Source organism: Adelges cooleyi, unplaced genomic scaffold (genome assembly GCF_023614345.1).
Source record: "Adelges cooleyi isolate 19-005CV unplaced genomic scaffold, UGA_ACOO_1.1 ACOO_flye_CR_arks_rails_tigmint_CR_PRNA_248, whole genome shotgun sequence".
NCBI lineage: Eukaryota > Metazoa > Arthropoda > Insecta > Hemiptera > Adelgidae > Adelges > Adelges cooleyi.
In genome coordinates, this window is record NW_026095913.1 from 412,541 (window position 1) to 433,847 (window position 21,307).

The 21,307-nt window shown below is 27.0% G+C and overlaps 3 protein-coding genes across 6 annotated transcripts; all 3 read left to right on the forward strand.

Annotated features, from left to right (window-relative positions):
* Nucleotides 1-1,253: 1,253 nt before the first annotated feature.
* LOC126837361 (uncharacterized) lies at nt 1,254-2,404 on the forward strand. The gene is made up of 3 exons (XM_050571250.1): nt 1,254-1,383; nt 1,898-2,030; nt 2,232-2,404. Exons 1-3 carry the CDS (start codon nt 1,306-1,308, stop codon nt 2,399-2,401), a joined length of 381 nt encoding a protein of 126 aa, XP_050427207.1. The 5' UTR covers nt 1,254-1,305; the 3' UTR covers nt 2,402-2,404.
* Nucleotides 2,405-10,274: 7,870 nt separating this feature from the next.
* Nucleotides 10,275-16,034, forward strand: LOC126837312 (uncharacterized). Of its 4 annotated transcripts, none has more exons than XM_050571166.1 (13): nt 10,275-10,396; nt 11,450-11,597; nt 11,686-11,759; nt 12,458-12,602; nt 12,740-12,813; nt 13,035-13,179; nt 13,386-13,462; nt 13,902-14,055; nt 14,356-14,429; nt 14,645-14,786; nt 15,174-15,247; nt 15,312-15,459; nt 15,893-16,034. In XM_050571166.1, the coding sequence occupies exons 2-13, from the start codon at nt 11,453-11,455 to the stop codon at nt 15,955-15,957; spliced, it is 1,317 nt and encodes a 438-aa protein (XP_050427123.1). In that variant the 5' UTR covers nt 10,275-10,396; nt 11,450-11,452; the 3' UTR covers nt 15,958-16,034. The 4 variants fall into 4 exon arrangements, with proteins under 4 accessions (XP_050427123.1, XP_050427124.1, XP_050427120.1 ...); XM_050571167.1 differs by lacking the exon at nt 10,275-10,396 and adding an exon at nt 10,523-10,577; XM_050571163.1 differs by lacking the exon at nt 10,275-10,396 and adding an exon at nt 10,958-11,090.
* Nucleotides 16,035-17,861: 1,827 nt separating this feature from the next.
* Nucleotides 17,862-19,639, forward strand: LOC126837352 (uncharacterized). Its single transcript, XM_050571242.1, has 5 exons — nt 17,862-18,099; nt 18,202-18,379; nt 18,755-18,834; nt 19,082-19,259; nt 19,561-19,639. Exons 1-5 carry the CDS (start codon nt 18,013-18,015, stop codon nt 19,629-19,631), a joined length of 594 nt encoding a protein of 197 aa, XP_050427199.1. The 5' UTR covers nt 17,862-18,012; the 3' UTR covers nt 19,632-19,639.
* Nucleotides 19,640-21,307: the final 1,668 nt, after the last annotated feature.

Consider the following 21,307-nt stretch of genomic DNA (forward strand, 5'->3'; position numbering starts at 1 on the left):
AAATCGAATTTTAAAATTAAGAATAATTTACTGATCAATAACCAGTTTTGAATAATTTTTTTAAAGTTTGTTTAGGTTGAAATTTAGGACTGGATGTGGATTGCGGTTGAGAAATGCGAGCAGATAAAAATAACTTTACTCTCCCCCCATCTCCCGTCCTATAATATAAACTTTAATAACTTAAAAACCATTTATTAAAAACTTGGATATCGACCGGTCAAAATATTCAGCAAATTATTCTTAATTTTAAAAGTCGCTAAAAATATATATTATAAATTAGGTATGATTTAAGTTTCAAAAGTTAATAAAACATTAGAAAATACTAAAAAAGATGAAACGGACTATGAACTCAAGGAGTTAATGCTAATCCGAATTCTAAAATCATAGTTACTAATTCGGTTAAAGCCAAACCATGTGCTACTAATCCGGATTATCAAACGTTTGCACTCTCTTAACTCAGGGAGATTTGGCTAGTTCGGTTTAAAAACATCATCAATACTTTTTTGTTTTACCTTCGACATTAGTTCTTTAATAATATTATTTGTAGTTCACTCGTGTGGCGCCGAACGATTACTTTATAGAACAGCTTGACCGAATCACTCGAATGGTCTAAAATGTGCTGTGAATGATAAATACAGTAGGTATATAATAACATGTTAATCGTTTAAATATAGGAAAAAATACTTTCCAGTCCGGTACATTCAAGTACTACTTTGAATATTATAATACACTATTCAGACAAAAATAAAACAGTGTTTTTTTTTTTTAGATCACGGAATATTCATCTTTAAAATCGTTCAGGTTGTGCTATGTGGAAGTCATTAAACTCGATTCTGTGACAGTATTTAAATAGGGTGAATAAGAACGGTTCGTCTATCATTATCATTATAAAGGGACGCCTTTTATAATAATTAAAACATATGTTTTCCCGTTTTAATAAACCGAGGTCCATACTAAGAATGAAGGTAAATACATTTTAAAATATAACAAGTATAGGAAATAATTTTAATTTTTAATAGAGTAATTTTTTTCCGAGAAAAAGAGTGTCTTAAATCAGATGGATCACCCTCTATATACAAGAATCGTGAATAGGATTTGACAATAAAAAAACATATTATTAAAGTAAAAAAAAGACCAGGCATTTTGAAACAATATTTGTTAAGACTTATGACCTAAATTTGTTGACAAAAATATTTGCGTTTGTTCCTTATGTTGTTTGTTTCAAGCTACTGCAAACCGGTATTTCGTTTAAGTTGAATTGTTTTTCCTAAAGTTTGTAGTCATCTTTATAGTAAAAAAGTCAAAATGGAAGCACGTAGTTTAAGATATTTGTATCTTAATTTTTTATTCTTAACCTCACAACTATCTAATGATGACCTAGAAGTAAGTACATTGTTTAAACTAAAATAATGTTCTGATAATAAATTTATTTTAAAATGAAATATTTTTAATAATGGCTTTTATATAAATAGAGTCGATAGTGCAAAAATAATAAATATTGTAAATTATATTTAATTTTTTTATCCAATAAATTATAGAAAATAAATGTTTTTTTTTGTTCAGTGTGCGTGACAATATAGTTGAGGTATTTGTAAATAAGACATTTTGATAAAGTAGTGTCGATAATATTATATGAAAAATATAAATACATAAATAAAGACTCTTTAATATATATATTATATAACAATAAGGCTGAAAAACGAAACTCATTATCATATTCCAGAGAGATTTATTTAATTTGTTATGCTAATTCCATTGGCATCAACAGATTATAAAATGTGGAGCATGTTTATGCAGTTTGAGTACCTGTTTTCTTAAACGGGCACTTAAACAAAACAAGCTACTACTTGATAATATGTCTAATTGGGTAATAAAATATATTTATAAAAAATTTCAGGCATTGAATAGAGCATTTAAACACATTGTCGGTAATAGTGAACATAACTACCATTGCACGGTGGATCAAGCAAAGAACTATGTGGGTGAGGAACACAGTAAAGAAGTGGAGAGATATGCAGATCTTAAAACACGTCAGTAAACTTTTTACTTATAAGTTAACCTTAACATCACAAACTTTTTTTACATAAATAATTGCAAAATGATAAATTGAAAAAAAAACACTATTTTAGCATCTAAACAAAAATACCTCAAATAAATATTTTAATTTTTACTTTTGTATTCGAACCACTTAAATATACTATGAATTTGTTTTTAATAACCTATATTTTTAGAGATGATAAATATATGGGAATTTTCAAAAATGATTATCAAATTAGCTAAAAACGAGAAGATGGAGTTACCAGACTATGTTAATGCAAGAAATATAAAGACAATAGACAGCTATGTTACAGTAACCAAGGATGAAGTTCAATCATCAGAAGAAGATTTATTAAGTAATTAACATTAAATAAGAATATTAGAAAATCTGGATATTTAAATTTTAATATTGACTATTGTAAATGTATCTCCAAAAATAAAACACAGCTTTAAAATAATTGTATTGTTTTTTTTTTATTGGATTATGATTTATATATTTTTAGCTTATAATTTACTTTAATTTGTTTATTTCTGTTTTTACATAGAATATGGTAAATTATACTACTGCAGTATAGTGTATAATTGAACTAATCATATAAAAATAAAACTGAATTTCTCTAGGAAGTATTAGAAATTTAAGAAAATTATTCGTAAAATAGATGATAGGAAACAATAAAAAAAAATATATGACAACAACCAAATACACTCGGAATAAAACACAATAATATGGTGTAATCTACAAAATAATTGATTAGATAATTCAACGGCTGATGTAAGCAGCAAGTATAAAAGTCAGACAATCCTGACGAGTCCTGTGGTCGAAAATAATAAAATAACATTGATTATAATATAGAGATAATTCGAAGAAAAAAAGTTGATAGAAAAATCTAAAAAAAAAATTATAACGTTCACATTTCGTTACAAGACAATTATTGTGCAAACTATTTTAATTAAAATACTTTTTTTGGATGTGCCAAAAAATGGCCAACCGACTTAAGGTTTTAATGATTTATAGTCTATCGACTGTGTTCACATAAATTAATTGAAAAATCGCTACTAAAGATTGTCAAAGTCGTTATTCTAGTTTTAACTTTTAAGACGGTCTTACGTGGTAAAGAAATCATCATGCATCTTAAATGCGCTATCTTCCTAAACTTTTTTGTCTATTTCCAAGCAGCCGACGCGCTCGATGAAACGGTAAATTCCGTCCATCTTGCTTTCTTGAAATTGTACCTTCGTTGGAAAATTACTTTTCTTGTTCTTATGGGTGCGTGTAATTGGCACATGATTGGTCTGTGTTGATTTCTAGGTGTGAGTTTTAGTATTTGTTTGTACAATAGGTTTACTATCTTATTACTTACAAAAATATTGTAATCCTTAAAAATATTATATCCTCACACTGACCTGAGATTAATAAAGCTTGTTCACATTTTTCGATATTTTTATTGTGCACTATCTGGTTTTATAATTTAATCTTCGATATTACATTAAAATCCCATGATGACCTCTCGTCAAAATATAAATCAGTACGAAAAAAGTTAGCAAATTTGGGTCAAATGAATTTCACAAAACTTAGTTGTCTCCTAATAATACAAACAGTGAACCGTGATAATTATCATACATCGTGAACAATACAACTATTATGTTATAGTTATTCGATGGTTTTGTAACGCCAAACTATTCTACTCGTTGAGAAATCACAAAACCAGTAAAAAAAAATAAAATAAAAAAATGCAAAAAAAAATTCTCCTTGAGCTCTTCTAAACTACATCTATTCGCCACAAGGCGTTCTTCGCGTTTTCACACTCGTCCGACCGAGTGACTGAAGGTTATTTACAATTTGTTGATTTTATGTTATTTAAATACATTTTTTTTTATTAGCTCTCAGTTAAAAAAAAAGAAAAATTATAGCTCAACAATCACAAAGTAACATAATAATATTAAATGTAAAAATTTAGTTTGGGTGTACATATACCTATTACATTTACAATAACATAATTGATTTATCGTGAAAAAATAAATTTTATTCAAATTACATAGAGGTTACCGGCTACGGTTGAGTATAAAAATAATAAACGTGATCGATTCCTCGAGTTAAAATGTTCAAGAGTTAGTAAGAATATCGATAAGAAAAATTGAAAGCACAAAAATGAAACTTAATTACACCATTATGTATTTAATTTATTCAATCGCGATAGTAAATTCGATCAGTGACGAGGAAACTACAATTTGTTCAACAATAACTTAAAACTAAATTAATTATTGGGGGAATATGATTTGAATAAAACAATCAATAGAGTATTTTCAATTGTTACCGCCAACAATAACGGCATTTTGTAAATGAACATAACTATGATTTAAAATTAATTTAACAGATAAAACATTATCATGTTGCTTGTTCAATGTAGTCCTTCAATGAAGTCTTTGGAGTTGATGTAATAAAATTCGCTACTTAACTTGTCCGTTTAGACCCTACAAATGGTAATGAAATCAATTAGTATTATATTTGAGCATATATTATTTTTTTATTATTATTCCTGTATGGAGTTACTCCTTTTGAAATCGACAAGCTCTCATCCCTTGTGTTTTATTTTAATAGACATCATTTTACTTTAGAATCACTAATGTTGATAAAAATATATTACAGTAAGATTAAAATAGCATTACAAATTCTATGTCGATTACCATATTCCTTTTGACATTCCACACTAAATACGTTTGGAGTACATTGAGACGTGCTTCATTGTCCACAAAATAGTCCGCCAAGTTTGTGTAATGTATATTGTTGTATCTGTCAGCTATTTTGTCAAATAGTTCCTACAAATAGTAACAAAATTTGCCGATACTATAATTGAACAAAAAACCATTTTATAGTCATTCCATTTATAATAGTCCACAAGCTGTTTGACCTTGTGTTTTATTTTTACCATTTGTATAGTTACAGTAAATAATGAATATAATAATAAGTATATCAAACTTCATAAGAAATCAATTTGAGCTATTACTAGCATAATGTATTAAAATTTAATATGTTTTTCAAAATTTTTGATGACGGCAGCTTTTAAGTAAAATAAGTTTAAATTTAATTGTTTTAAAAAATAAAAGCTCAATTAAATTTTTTATGAATTTCGACGTTTTTCTAATCATTGCAAAACAATTAACGTTTTATTAGTTAATTAATTAAAAAAATACTTTATTTATTGAATTATTTATTTTATAGGTTACTAGTCTATAGGAATAATTATTATAACTGAAATTGATAAAATCACTCTTAAACAAACGCTTCGATGCGAAAACAAGGACAGTGGGCCTCACTTTGGTACTTTTTTCTGTGCTGGTAAAATAAAGAAAACATTTTCACCTCTTCGTCATTGTAATTTTTTTTTTTAAATAAACACTAAGATTATGACAAAATTTGCTTACATCGACCCCCCCCCCAAAAAAAAAAAAAAAATTCCGAAAATTTAGCAGAATGGCGTTCATTTAAAAAAACAGGTTTTTGTTTAAAACTAAAACATGATTACTAGCATTGGTTTAATAACAAACAAAAAAAAATAATTGTGTCTCCAAATTCTGACTAGTCATAAAATACGCCATTTTGTCTATTATATGTCTAAAAAATGTTGGAAAAAAAATACGATTTGAATAAATCTTTTTTATTTCTTTAAATTGAACGAAAAGTAAACTGTAAAATACACTTGAAATTAATTTTGGAGTATTTTATTTGTATGTTATATTATCGAGAAAGTTTTTATCAATACATTAACATAAAAAAAAAAGGTATAAATAAAGGACAAACACTGTGATGTTTAAAAAGAAACCTCTATAACTTTGTTTTTTGTTCTTCTGTTGTGAATATATTTTAAGGACAAAAAAAATGTTCATCTTTTTAAAGTGTTTTTTAGAGGTTGTCAGTGTTCATTTTTATTATGTTTTTTTTCGCTTTCATAAAAAATGCACATTACAAAATTTAATGAGTCTCAATACTTATTCAATTAAAATATACATCTTATATTACCTATGCATTGGCTTTTAATGAATAAATCATTAAATAACAAAAAAACATTAAAACTCCCCTTCATCAATCTAGTTCAAAATTCATCTAAAATAAATCTTGATTATCTATTTTTCTAAATAATTCGGTAGACGATTTTTTTTTAAATGAGAAATCATATAGTTAAAATGTTTTTTAAAGAAAGTTTAAAATTCAATTTAATAAATAAAAAAATTTCTTTAAATGATTTAGAATTATAAACATTATTTTTTTAGGATCTTTTATAAAGGTTGAACACAATGTATGTTTAAGTTTTAGTTTACCGAATCAAATTATATACAGGGTGATTCTTTTATCATGAACCAGTCAATATCTCTCTGGGTTTAATAATTAACAATTGATTTTTTTTTTCATATTGTTTTTATACAATGTGTTATGTGATCTAAATTTTTCACATTTTTTTTTTGTTTTTACCCTCGTCCCAACTTAGATTTTTTGATAACAACTTTTGAAACTTAAAGGGTAACGCATATACTTGATTACCTTTTCAAATAAAAAATAATGTATTAAACATTTTGACTGGTTTAAAAGTTAGGATGAGAGGGGTAGTAGAGTGTAGTATTATTTTTATCTGCGCGCATTTCCCAACCGCACTTCCCCCCCCCTTCCTAACTTTTAAACTCTTATAACTCTCTAGTTCAAAAGGTAATAAAATATATTATACGTTACCATTTAAGTTTCAAAAGTCGCTATCAAAAAATCTAAGTGGGGAGAGGGGTAAAAAAAAACAAAATTATGAAAAATTGAGATCACATTGTATAAAAAAAAATATGAAAAAAATATTCAATTATAAATTAAACCCAGTGAGATATTGACTGGTTCATGATGACAGAATCACCCGGTACTATTATATTTTACCATTATTAGAGTATTATTTAATTTTGATAATAATGATATGCAAACATTAAAAACATGCGTAGGCAAGTTATTGTTGAACAAATATTAGTTACCTCGTCAGTGATCCAATTTACAATCGCGATTGAATAAATTAAAGTACACTTTGTTGGATTTAAATTTAATTTTTATGCTTAAAATCTTTGCCATCGGTAATCTTACTAACTCTCGAAGATTTTAACTCGAGGAATCGATCACGTAAATTATTTTTATATTCAACAGTAGCCTGTAACCTCTATGTAATGTGAAATAAAAATTCACCGATCTTTAGTGTAATATATATTTTTTTTAAGAACATAGCTGGCGTTTTCATCGAAAACGAGTATTTTTTTATTTTTAACCATATATTGTTTTATTATTTGTGTTGTTAAATGTGCGACCTATTTTTTTTGCACGGCGTACGTTTTGTGTAAAATAATACGGCATTGAAAACTGTTTTTGTAGAATGTTACACTTCTTTTAAAAAAGACAAAACTAATACCTTTACGATACCAACATATGTTTGTCATTTATTTGCATTGGAATATTTATTGTAAAAATTACTATACTCAATGTTAAGCATAATTTATAAACGTATCGTCGTACCACACAGAAATTTTAATTGTATACATAGCTAATGATGAAATTTTCTCTTAAATTTCTCGAAGTCTCTAAAGAGTTCTTTCTGTGTTATTTTCTAAACTACTACATCATTACCATGGAAATGGGTTAATATTCAATTGTTTGCTAATAACCAAGTCAAAATGAATATCTTTAAAAAAATAAGTTCACATTCCCATTAAGAGAAAAATTATATTATAATTTTATCGTCAATTATTTGTCAAACTATTTATCTTAGAATTGCTCTATAAATATTATGTTTTTATTTTTATTTTATCGCATAAAATACATATTTCATTATTTCATCAAATATTTCATAGTTTTTCATGTTGCAAACGATAACAAAAAAGAAATCAATATCAAAAAAAAAAAAAATGTATACAACGGGGGGCTTATTTGGGGGTCCCCAGATGTCGAATCACCTATTACTTACCTTTCATGCTGGAACAACCTGTATAAGTTTATTTAAGTAGACTCTACGGGTTTTTGTTTTTAATTAAATTTAGTTAACTCTATTAGGTTAAAATTATTTTAAAGGCCACGTGAAGTTTAACTTATCAGGATTACAATTAATTACCGATTTCTGATCGTAACTTAGAGAGGAGATTATTGATAAAAAAAAAATCAGCTGATATTAGATTGATGATAAGATAATTGACTGATGAGTGAAGGATGGACAAAAGAGAAGCAAAACAAAATAAAAACCTATTCATGATCAAATGTATTTCCTTCAAGAAAAAAACAAACGATTTAATAATGAACTCATTGGTTTCTCCGCTACATGGAAAATCCATGGTATATGTTTTCCCCCTCTCCTACCTGACCTTTTCCATTGTCTTCCTATTCCCTTCATTCCTCCTTTTTCCTCTGTGATCTGTCCAATGGCCTTTTCCTTCCTCCTAACCTAACCATACCTAACCTTAAATTTTTAATCTAAATCTAACCTAAAACCCAACTGAACCAATATCTGAAGCCATTATTAACTGTGTCTTATCATTACTTTTTTTTTTTGGAAATAAGTATACTTTATTAAAGCAAAGTTCAAGAGGTATAATGTGGTATATTAATATAAATAGATACAAGGTGATCATTGTATCGTAAACCACTCAATTAATTTTTTTCATAATGTTTTAATACAATTTGATCTCAATTTCTCACATTTTGTTTTTGTTTTTACCCCAACTCAGCCAACTTAGTTAAATGGTAACTCATACATTTCGTTGACTTTTTTAAATTGAGAATAATATACTAAAAATGTTGACTGGTGATCGATAACAACTTTTGGACAACTATGTATTTTTAAAATTATATAAATTTTAAGGTTAGGACAGTAGTATCGGCATTATTTAGTCAAAATATTCAGAAAACTATTCTTAATTAAAAAATGTAATTTAATACTAAGGTTACTACATCAAAACATTTTTAATTCATTGGGTCTTAACACACAAAGGATGTGATTGTATTAAGTAAGTAATTGACTGGGTCCTAATTAACCAATCAGCCTCTGGACACTGTTAAACCAGTATAATTGGACAACGGTTTATATAACCCATGAATAATTGAATAAAATGATTATCTAGACTTAAATTATTATAATGGTTAATTTGCATTTTACTTTTCGATGAAACGTGGTTAGGATTTTTCATAGAAATAAGATTAAAGATGTATTCATGAAAATATTATTTTTTTGAAGAATTTATCTATATAACATTTTTTTGTACTTAGTTCTAGTCGGTTTACTAACTACTATATTTTATTTTTACTGTTGGTTTAAACACCTTTTTGCTGTTTAACCTTGGCTTATTCAAATATACGCAAAACACATGTGGTGTTCTACTAAAAATGTGGGATTCTAACTTGACTTTTGTATCTAGATGAGACCAATAAAAAAAAAAATAGCTATTGTACCGTCTGTACTTGTATACTATTTCTTGCAGATAAAATATATATAAAAACAACATATTTTAGCGCTTATGTTACAGTTGTGGTGTAAATAACAATATTTCAGTTGCCAAATTTAAATGGCTACAATATTTTTCCTACAAAATATGAACAAATACATAATAATACATTGGTACCATTATAAGTACTAGTCTTATACATATGTAAATATTATACATACTTGTAACCCAAAGGACATTCCCTGTGACGACCAGTGGACTTTTTTTTCGTTTTGGTCTAAAACGAGAACCCTAATTTTTTTTAATTTTCCCATTAAATAATTGAAAAATCTACAAAAACATGAGAATATTATGATTTAAATGTCTTATGTTTATCATTTATATAATATATATATATATAAAAAACAAGTAACTTGATAAACATTATCCACATTCTAAATACAATAACTCGATTTACTGAATGTGCCGAATTGCCTATTGTTATAAATAACTGTACTGTCGTTTGAAATCAGTTTTTGGAGAGAACTCATTCTGAGGTAATTTTTAGAGTGACCGTTCCAAACATTGATTTGAAAGTATAAAGTCTAACGTGTGAGCTAAATGCACCTAAGTGGTACTGACAATTTTAGTTTTGTAATTATATTTTGTCGGCTTCGCGATAATTTGGCTGATGTTTATTTTAAATGTTGAGGTAATACCAACGGTCATTTAATGATCTCCATAGAATTCTACAACAGCACTCTGAAAGATTTGTTTTGTTATCGTTGTAGTTCTGCTAGTGTTATGACCCTCACGGCACACATTTGAAAACTCCTCAACGCTGTACCCCAATTGATATTTTTCACCTTATTCAAGTGCTATGGCTCAGAAATTATAATATATTAAAAAAAGGACTTATATCGTTATACAGGTACAGAAATTTACTATAGAAAGGATAGAAAAAATATTTTATATGACTAATCCAATCTTGGGACAAAAATATTATTTTTAATCTAAAAATTGGTCTTTTTATTTAAAAACCCTAGTTATTTTCTCCGCTCCACGGAAAAACATTGAATCGTTTAACCAAAACATATCCATGATAAAATCAGGTAAATTTTAATAGTAAAATACATAATTCAAAAAAAAAAAAAATGATATAATTAAGGCACATAATAATTGATAAAATAATATCGTTAACAATGTATTTAATTATAACTATTTATCAGAATTAGTAGGTATAACAATAAGATGGTATCTATTATAAAACTATCATTCGTTTAATATCCAATGTAAATGTTATTGTTAGTTTTTAAATAGTCTTATTTGCTTAAAAAAACAATCTGTGTTTATTATGTACTTGAGATTTCGGTTTTTGTAATGCGAAAAAAAACGGATGCAATGAATAATATTTTTCGGTTTTTTATTTGAACCAAATATTGAAATAATATTGTATTCTCGACATAACAACATTTAAAGCGCCGTAGGTATGAATACCGAGTAGTTTCACGGTAGTTATCTTAGAAAAAATTGAAATGCATTTTAATAATATTCTGTTTTTCTGCGTGGCGGCGCAATGCTTTTTGCATTGTCAGAGTGTTATTGAACTTTTTCCAGGAGAACAAGTGAGTATAGCAAGCACTTAGTATTTATGGTTATTATGAAATGCTGAAATTCTTGCTTAAATGTATATATACATACATTATACAATAATTTTTTTACAAAATTTGTCTTGTTTTTTTTTTTGCAATGTACATTTTTACGTTTTGACGGTTTTTTCAAGTAATTTTTTACTCGTTATTTTTTCTATCCTTTTATATATTTTCGGTTTTCGGCACAATATAGTGCAACAATTTGGCAGTACACATAATATTATATCAGCTGGTAGTTTGGCAATTTGTATTTCGTTAAACAAGGCGTAGAAGGTTGGATGTTTAAATTATAATACACATTTTAATTTTCAATGTTATCCTGTAATCAATAGGAAATGATAAGAAACGCATTCGCAAAACATACAACATATACTCAATATTTTGTAGACGTACACGGCTTTAACCAAATAATTGACTACGTAGAACAGATATTGTCAAAAACCATTCCCAAATTTAATGTAGAGAATATTGAATTAAGAGGTAAGCTTAAATTAGCCTGTTTTAGTTATTTAAATAGCTTCTGGTTGTCGCAATAAAGCTAAAAATGTTTGGTATTTGATACTTTCAGACTATAAATTTGCTATGGAAGAAGTTGAACGAATCATCATGGTATATTTAATTAGCCATGATCCACAAGTAACGGTGAATATAAAACTATATTACCAATTTAAAGCTCGTTAGGTTGTATGTACAAGTATATTTTCAATATTCTCAAACATTCTCTGCTACCTTTATAAAACATGTTTATTTAATATTTTAGCATAACATTAACTTGCTCCATTATTTTTATCTACTCGGGGCTCAACCAATAACGTTTTTCTTAAACCAAAAAAAAGTTTATACTTCCCACCAATAATGCGATGCGGTTTTTTTTGTAAATGATTTGGTTATTGATTTTTTACACAACAAAATTGATAAATAAAAGAACCACCTCAAACGATTTCTTCTAGCTTTTGTCCCTTAAATGGAGAACTTCTTTAATTTTTTACCATCTGTATAGTAAAAATGAATACAATAAACATATTATGATATTACAATAAAAAATATAATTAGCTGTGTATGGCGTGTTTTAAGATACCATCCAATGAAGGAACTCCAATGAGTGGTGTTAGTTAGATAAGAAATGGAGAACTTAAATATAAAAAATTTCTCTATCCTTTTGTTTTTTTTTTCTAATAAGTAAAGAATGCTTTGACTACTAAGAAAATTATGTTATATTTTGAAATAAATCTCAATGTACATAAATGTAGTAGTTTGGAATTTTAAGGCCACTAAACAAGATGTTATGTTTAAATTATAATATACATTTTAACGTTTAATTTTTGTTCTGTTAACAATAGGAAATCGTAAGACAAGCGTTCATACAACATAACAATAATGAAAATTTCGTAGACGTCGTCGGCCTTTATAAAATAATTAAAACCGTGGCAAGGAACTCGTCCAAAAAAAAACCTAGGCTTGATGTTATGAAAAAGGCGTTAACGGGTAAGGTAAAAAAAAAAAAAGTAGAAAACATTTAGTGAATGTGTTTAGTAAAACTTCCAACAACTTGAAAAGACATTTTGCGGTTAAATTTGCCTGTTTTAGTTATCAAATGAATGTACGATTATTTGTACTTTCAGACAGTAAATTTACCATGGAAGAAGTTAAAAACATCCTCTTAGAATATTTATATGGCCAAGATTTGCAAGTACTGGTAAACAAAAAAACTATGTTACAGATATAAGACTCCTTGGGTTGTTAGTGAAAATATTCAATTCTGCTACCTGTATTAAACAGATTTCATTTAATCTTTTAGTATAATATTATTATATTATACTAAAAGATTATATACTTACTCCATTTTTTTATCTACTCGGGTCTTGACCAACAACGTCAATACATTTTAACGTTTAATTCTTATTCTGTAATAAATAGGAATTGATAAAGAAACTATTCGCATATTATAAAAATAATCAAGGTGTTGTAGACGTCGACGGCCTACACAAAATAATTAGATTCGTAGGAAGGAAATCGTCCAAAAGAAAACCCAGTCTTGATGTTATGAAATCGGTATTAATAGGTAAGGTAAAAAAATAAAAAATAAAACAACATTCAATAATTGTATTGAATCCTATCGAATTTTGAAAATACAGCGTGTCATTAGTATAACTGAAAATATTTCTTTAAACTGAGATAGCAAATAAAATTAACGACACGTGAGGTTTGTAGCTAAATTTGCCGCCAGTTTAAGTTATTTAAAAAATGTATGTAATTTTATATGTTCAGATAGTAAATTTAACTTGGACGAAGTTAAAGAGATCATCTGCGAATATCTTTTAATCTACCAAGATCCGCTATTACGGGTAAAATATAAAAAACTATATTACACATAAAACGCTTGTTCTGCTATGTGAAATCGGTTTAATTTAATCTTTTAGTATAATATTTACTTGCTCCATTGTGTTATCTACTCGGATCTCGACCAGTAACGCTTTTATCTTAAACCGAAAAAAAAAATTATATTTCCGTCAGTAGAGCAATGCAATATGATTTTCTTAGTAAATGATTTTTTACACGACAAAAACGATAACCAAAAAGAACCAATCCTAAACGATTTTTTCCAGTTTTTGTCCCAGAAAGGGAGAACTTAAATAACAAATATTTTTTCTTTCTTATAAGAAAAACACCACTAAGAAGACGACATTATTATACTGAATTAATTCGCCACACACATACACCTGATGGAACGAAGTGTTATGTTTTAATATTATAATGTTTTAATTCTCGTTCTGAATACACCAGGAAATAATACGAAAGGGGTTCCAACAACATACAATTTATAAAATTAGTTTTGTAGACGTCGACGGTCTAAAAAAAATAATTGACGACATAGCAAAGAAATCGCGCACGTCCAAAAATACACCCAGTCTTGATGCTTTGAAAACAGTATACAGAGGTAAGGTAAAATGACATTCAGTAAATGCGTTGAGTGAAATTTCCAACAGCTATTCAATTTAACTAAAAAGCATCACTCGTGAACCAGATAAAATATAAAACACATCATTTGGTGGTGTACAATAATAAAAATTAACGAAATGTGAGATACATGATAAAGTTTTTTTAATTATCTATAATTACCTCAGTTTGAAATAAATATACTTCCAGTATAATCATCATTATTCTCAATTCCATTGCATGGTTAAATTTGCATGTTTTAATTTTAAAAAAAACCGTATGATATACTTTGTACTTTCAGACCGTGAATTTACCTTGGATGAAGTTGAAAACATGGTCTTGGAATTTTTAAATTCCCAAGACCCTCAAGTACCGGTAAATAAAAAAAACTATATTACAGATAAATGGCTCGTTAGGTTGTTTATTTTAATACAATATGTTGAACAGATCCATTTTTTTTCATCTACTGTTATTATGCTGGCATATTTGTTTGGTAGTTGGGCGTTTTTATTTCGCCAAAGTTGAATCAGTTTTGCCTGATAATATTGTAATACACATTTTAATGTCTGTTGTTGTTTTAATAAAAATAGATAATGATTAGAGAAATAGCCGAGAAACACGGAAATTACATGGACTATGAAAAATTGCTACTTGTAGTGGAAGAAGTGTCAGTGAAAATGGGCATTACCAAACTTTTTCCTACACTTGCTGAATTTAAAGCGGCTGCAACAAGTAAGAAGCAATTATTGAAATGTATTCAATAAATGTGTAGAGTAAAATTTCGTAAACTATTGAAAAGTTATTTTCACCATCAAGTGTTGTATCACTTAAATACATAAAAATTATTTTATTTTTAAACTTATAAGTCGTAACTCTAGCAGATAAAACATTATTTTGATGGTGTACAAAAAAAAAAGACGGTAATAAAATGACATGGGTACATGATCAGTATTATTAAAAAAAATGTATAAATATTACTAAAAATATACAATTTAATACTACATCATTATTATTAAATTACAACAATTCAAACTGTAACAAAATGTTACTCTAAAATCATTTGCGGTTAAATTTGCCGAATTTGGTTTTTTTAAAAATGTATATTATTTTGTACTTCAGCTTATAAATTTCCTATGGAAGAAGTTAAAAGAATTGCCTATGAACACGTGAATTGCAATCATGAGTCAATTCCGGTAAATAAATTACTATAATAGTAATACACATTTTAATGACTAATACTTATTCACACAACAATAGCTTATGATAAGTCCCATACTCGAAAAATATAGCAAGCCAAATGGTATTAGCTACGAAGAGTTGATACATTTCATTGAAGAAGTAAATCAGAAAACCGGCTCGACGGGAGTAATGCCCCCAATTGAACAATTGGAAGAGGCATATGCAAGTAATAAACAATAAGAAAATATTCGATAAATGTGTTGAGTAAAATGTTTAAAAACTATTGAAAATACATAATATTTTCAATAATCAAATGTGTCTCATTTATTTAACTGTGGTCTGTAAATAATTATTTTATTTTTTTAAACAAAAAAAAACTCGTGTACCAGACAAAAAATTGGAAAACCTAGAGGACCTTTTTTGATGGTGTACAAAATAAAAAAAAATTAGCATAATGTATTCATACATAATCAGTTTTATTAAAAAAAAAATGATGAATTATAAGAACTTATAATTTAATACTACATTATTGTTCTTAAATTACGATAATTTGCTAATAAAAATGTTTTACTAAAGTTTTTAACCTATTCATTTATACTCAACTCATTTGCAACTCATTTTGGTCTGTTTGAAAAATGTAAAAAATTTTCTATTTTCAGGCTACAAGTTTTCTGTGGAAGAAGTTGTAGAACTCGTCCGTCAATTTGTTTATTTGACTATTTGATTATAATGTCGACTGTTATTAAAAATTTCATGTATAATACTTTTTTAGTATATCACAATATACAATATTGTAGTTTTGACTGGTTACCAAAAATAATTTTGCTCTCGTATTTTGCTAGTATGTATTTTATTACTTTTAAGTATTACGATCAAAAATTTCCATACGTTTTTATGTCGCAAATGACACATTGATCAGGCCGAGGTTAGTAAAGATAAAATATAATGATATAGTAATAAAGTAAAAGTTATTTTCAACATATCTTGGTTGAGAGAAAGGGAGGGGGGAACTTCGTTTAATGAAGATATTTTTTAATTTAAACGGCCTGAATAATAAAATAGCGTACACCATTTGTCTTTACAAGACTAGTATAAAAGGAATAAAACGGTCATATAAAATGTATTTTCTTGGTCGACAATATTATTTTGTTCTTATAATTTGTTGTTACTATATACATACATGTATGTACTTATAATTTAAACAAATATCAATTCCGATACAATACAGTTTGTATAAATAATGTTAACGTTTTCCAATGACATATTAACAAAAAAAAATAGACCAAAGCATAAGTCTCAACTGTATGTGAACAACAAAAATCGCTGTTTACTTATGGGTTTTTTTTTAAAAGTTTTTGTTCTATCGTAAGATAATTTATGATTTAAGATATATTATGTTTTGTACAACTGTTGTACGTACTTTAAACTTAGTCAGAAACATACATTTTGGTGCGAAACAACAATAGGCAAATTTTTATTTTCTAACAAGTCTCGTACACGTCACGTACATATTTTGAACTACAATGTTATCGCCTTTTATTATTTTAATAATATTAAATTAATATATGACTTTATAAAGTCTGTATGGAAAGATTACCTAACCTAACTGATCTAGCCCAGTTTACTTTAATGATCTTCGTCGTTAATGGTTTTTTCTGTACATTTTTGTCTTTTACAAAGATGAATCCTGTGTGTACAGTGTACTGTCGATAAAATTAATTAAAGATGTTGTTTTTCTCTAAAACGCACCTTTTTGTCGGGCATTTTCTTTAATTTGTACCATCTATCTCAATACTTTCATTGATTTGCTTATGTAACCAATTAAAATAGTAATTACCCTTCTATACTCGATAATTACCATTATAAATACTCTCTAAGCACAACAGGTGAACATAATCTATCTCTCTCTCTCTCCCTTGAAGCACTGCCACGCATATGAGTCTTCAAACAAGGGTTATCATTATGTACTATAAAGTTCAAACAAATCATACGTGATTTTAACTTCCATAGAAAGATCTCAGTTCTTACTATGTATTCTAGCAGCCTTTTTTTTTAGTTTTAAATATATTTATACAAAAATGTACTTGTATAAAAACCTTCAACGAGCAGTAGAGTGGATTTTCTCTAAAATTATGTGAGAAAGTAATAGAGTGAGGTCATCTCAACAATATCTTTTTAGCATTGATTAAATAGTTTAGTAAAATCTTAATGTATTTATTCACTTTAATTTGAATCTCATTTCGATCTGGAGTTAAAAATGTTTGGTTTTTACGTAATGTGTTTTTTCTTTTTATGTGTGTTTAGTCTCACGCTTTCTTCTAATCCACTGAACTCATATTCTTTGAAGACATGGCCACAGATCTGAAATCGGACCTGAAAGGAACTTAATTGGGTCAAGAAAACATCTAGTTTACAGCTAAATTGGCAATGCTGATTTGTTTTTAGGTGTTTACTCAAGAGCACACATGTTTATTACTAAACTTGGTTTGTTTAAGCATAAAGTAAAAAATATTGTTTTTTATACGTGTCTATTTATCTTACAAGAAAAACAATGTAACATAAAAAAAATATGTTTTTTCTACATCCTACAAAACTTGGAACTGATTTCAGTCTTGAAGTATATCTGCTTACAAAAAGTACTGCGGTAATTCAGAGAGATAAATTTAAAAAAACTATAGGTATAGCTGCTGTGGTCATTAAATAGTTTCAAATCAGTTTTAACTTAAAATCTAATAATTAAATATTCTAAATCCGATTTTAGTGTCTGAAAAAAATTAACATGCATTTAAAAAACATTTTACTGCTATTCTGCGTGGCGTTATACTTTTTGCAATGTCAGGGTGCTCTCCCATCTTATGAAGAGCGTGTAAGTATAACGAGCACTTATATATTTGGTAGTTTGGAGTTATGATGTTTAAATTATAGTACATAATTTAACGTCTAATTATTCTTATTTTGAAAACAATAGGCAATTATTTTTGACATTGTCAAGAAATATGAAAAGCCAGATGGCATAGACATTGAAGGAGATGGCGTGCGGACAATAAACTTCGAAGGTGTAAAAGATATCATAAAAGAAGTATTGCCGAAACTCCACAAACACAAAGAACTTACCAGTCTTTCTAAATTAGAAATGATAGGATCAAGTAATAAACAATAGACAAATACCAAATAAATGCATTAAGTAAATTTTTCAAAAAATGTTGAAAAGAAATTGTAATAATCAAGTTTGTTAATTATATGTATAGGTGCACTCTTTTATATTTTTCAGCAAAAATTCTGAACTCAAAAACCAAATAGAATATTAAAAAAATTAGGGAGATTATATTTATATTAGTGTACAAAAAAAAAATTAGTAAAATGAGAGATATAGAATTAGTCTTAAAAAAATGTATATTTAAATGTCGATAATAGTATAAAACAGTATAATATTAATTAACAACACATTATTTTCAATTCCTTCTGGGCAAAATTGTTTTTATTTGGTTATTTAACACATTTGCAATATTTTGTGATTTCAGGCTATAAATATACATTGGAGCAAGTTCAAACATTTGCCAAAGAGTACTTACAATTAAAAGAATTAGGTCCGGTTATTGAGGTAAACAAAAAACCATATTACAGACAAAATACTAGTTAAGTTGTAAATATTCCAAATTTCAACTATTTTTAATAAATTAGCTTGCAATTCACCTTGTAAGATTTTTGCTGATTTGTACAATTTTTAAAATTATTGTTTAGAGCATTAATCATGCTTGTGAGTTTTTTTAATATCTATTTTAAATCTATATTGCTAAGATCTATTATCTATTATGTATGTATATTTTTATTTATTCTAAAATCAATAGAATACACTAAAAGAACTATTCTATCAATATAAATTCGGACACAGAATAAAATTTCATGATTTAAAACACCTGCTTGGCTTATTACGTTCTGGTAAAGTAGTAGAAGAACATCCTGATGCTGAGTTTCCATATCTTAAGTACCCGAAAACGGCAGTACCGTACAAACTGGAGAATTCAGGTAATAATCAATAAGATTTTTACTAAAAAATCATATATCTCAGACCAGACAATATATTGAACAATTTTTAGTGTACAAAATAGGTAAAACAACATTTGAGATATAATGATTAGGGTTTTTTTAAATGTGTTAAACTGTACTGATAATATGAAATTTTAATTTACATTACTATTCTTTACTTACAATATTTTTAAATAAAACATTTTTGCAAGCGTAACACATTATTATTCACAACTTATATTATGCTGTTAAGTTGACCTGATTCATATGTTTAAAAATGTATTATATTTTGTACTTTCAGTTTACAAATTTACTATAAAGGAAGTTGAATCAATCGTCATTCAACATTTGTACCACGGTAGTTTTATTTAATTATTAACTGTTTATATATTTATATATATATATATATATATTAACAGTGTATTAACATACGATTATTGTAGTTTTGATTAAATAATAAATAATTTTGTTCTATTATTTCATTGTTTTGATTTTTTACTTGAAGTATAATTGCCTGATCCCAGCTGATTGAAATATGGATAAATTTTTGGACTGGATACCCATTTGAAATATGTGTTACGTTTAAAACCGTTATAGATTCGCATCAGAACGTATATTTATAAATGTTTTTATCACTTTCAGTTGTAATAATTCATCCAGATTTGTGACCTTTTCCACTCAAATACGATTTGTCCCAACTATGATTTGACCCCACTGTACTGTTTTTTTTTTTACTAAAACACTTTTTTTATAACCGCTAAAAGTAATTACTGTTATAACGAATATATGCACAGCTATGGTCTATATATCAAATAATAACAAAACAAAGTACAGAACTAAAGTCTGAAATTAAATATAAAAAAGACATCTGATGTTACTCAATTACAATAACAAGTTTTTCAGAAAACTATATTTTGAACATCTATAACTTATGTATCATAAAAAAAAATTATTAACAAAAAAAAAACTGTATATTTTACTTATGTAAAAACGTACACTTGAATACGGTTCAAAGGAACAAATATTTTTTCAGTAGAATTAAAAATTGTACTGTATCGTTTAACGAATAATATTATTTTATATCTAAATTTTCTTTTATTTAACAAATATGTTACGCTCAGCGGTCGTGGTGGACTGATCGCAAACGATTGCACATTAAATAAACGAAAGCCATCCTAAATTTTGGACATTCTAGTGTAATAACAAACTTTTAAAATTTTAGTTTTTTTTTAGATTTTGGGTTTCTTAAATTTAGTTGAAATAATAATTTTACACTTTTTCGTAAGCAACGTAAAAATGCATCCTTATAATATAATAAGGGGTTCAACTCGAGTTTGAATATTAGTAATTTTCGCTGGTATTTAAGAAAAGAATTTGGGCAAAGTGATAGCGAAAATATTCATCAAATATAAGAAACCAAAATAATTTAAGGAGAATTTGGATTTACAAAATATCTATCGTCTAAACTCATCACATTGAGGTCTGCGTCGTGGGTACTCAAAATACTACTTCTGTATTGGCATTAAATAGGGCAGTTATGTATGAAAAAATAGGTAAAAAAATACCTTTACTGTATACCCTGCCTCCCGTAAAAAATGAATGTCTTACAACAGGTTAGGTCACCCTGTATTATCAAAAACATATAGCTTAGCACCAAAAGATATACATTCAACTTAAAATGTTCATGGCACGCTTGTGAAACGTATATTAAATTTATATAAACAATAAAATGTTTTGATGTTTACTTTACACCATAGGGTACATAAGAAAAAACCAGCTGCCAGTTTTGTTTTGCTTTATTTTTCGAAAAATGTTTTCTGTACTTACGCCATATTGCTCAAAATGTGCTTCAAATTTTCGATAAAATGTAAAATCTTAGTTGATTTAAATATTAAATTTGTTTAAATACCTATATATATATATTGTCTGTCGCATACAATTGTAGTTTTGGTTAAATAATAAATCATTTCGCTCTTTTATTTTGTTATAATTAATTTTATTGCTTTAAGTATAATTACCCGATCCCAGCTGATTTTTAACACAGATAA

Excerpts from the sequence above, each read along its gene's own strand:
- LOC126837361 (XM_050571250.1), top strand. The coding sequence starts at position 1,306 with ATGGAAGCACGTAGTTTAAGATATTTGTATCTTAATTTTTTATTCTTA. Across the intron at positions 1,384-1,897 it reads TATCTAATGATGACCTAGAA|GCATTGAATAGAGCATTTAA; the intron begins GTAAGTACATTG and ends AAAAAATTTCAG. Across the intron at positions 2,031-2,231 it reads ATATGCAGATCTTAAAACAC|AGATGATAAATATATGGGAA; the intron begins GTCAGTAAACTT and ends CTATATTTTTAG.
- LOC126837312 (XM_050571163.1), top strand. The coding sequence starts at position 11,001 with ATGCATTTTAATAATATTCTGTTTTTCTGCGTGGCGGCGCAATGCTTT. Across the intron at positions 11,091-11,449 it reads AACTTTTTCCAGGAGAACAA|GAAATGATAAGAAACGCATT; the intron begins GTGAGTATAGCA and ends TGTAATCAATAG. Across the intron at positions 12,603-12,739 it reads TATGAAAAAGGCGTTAACGG|ACAGTAAATTTACCATGGAA; the intron begins GTAAGGTAAAAA and ends TTGTACTTTCAG.
- LOC126837352 (XM_050571242.1), top strand. The coding sequence starts at position 18,013 with ATGCATTTAAAAAACATTTTACTGCTATTCTGCGTGGCGTTATACTTT. Across the intron at positions 18,835-19,081 it reads AATTAGGTCCGGTTATTGAG|AATACACTAAAAGAACTATT; the intron begins GTAAACAAAAAA and ends TAAAATCAATAG. Across the intron at positions 19,260-19,560 it reads GTACAAACTGGAGAATTCAG|TTTACAAATTTACTATAAAG; the intron begins GTAATAATCAAT and ends TTGTACTTTCAG.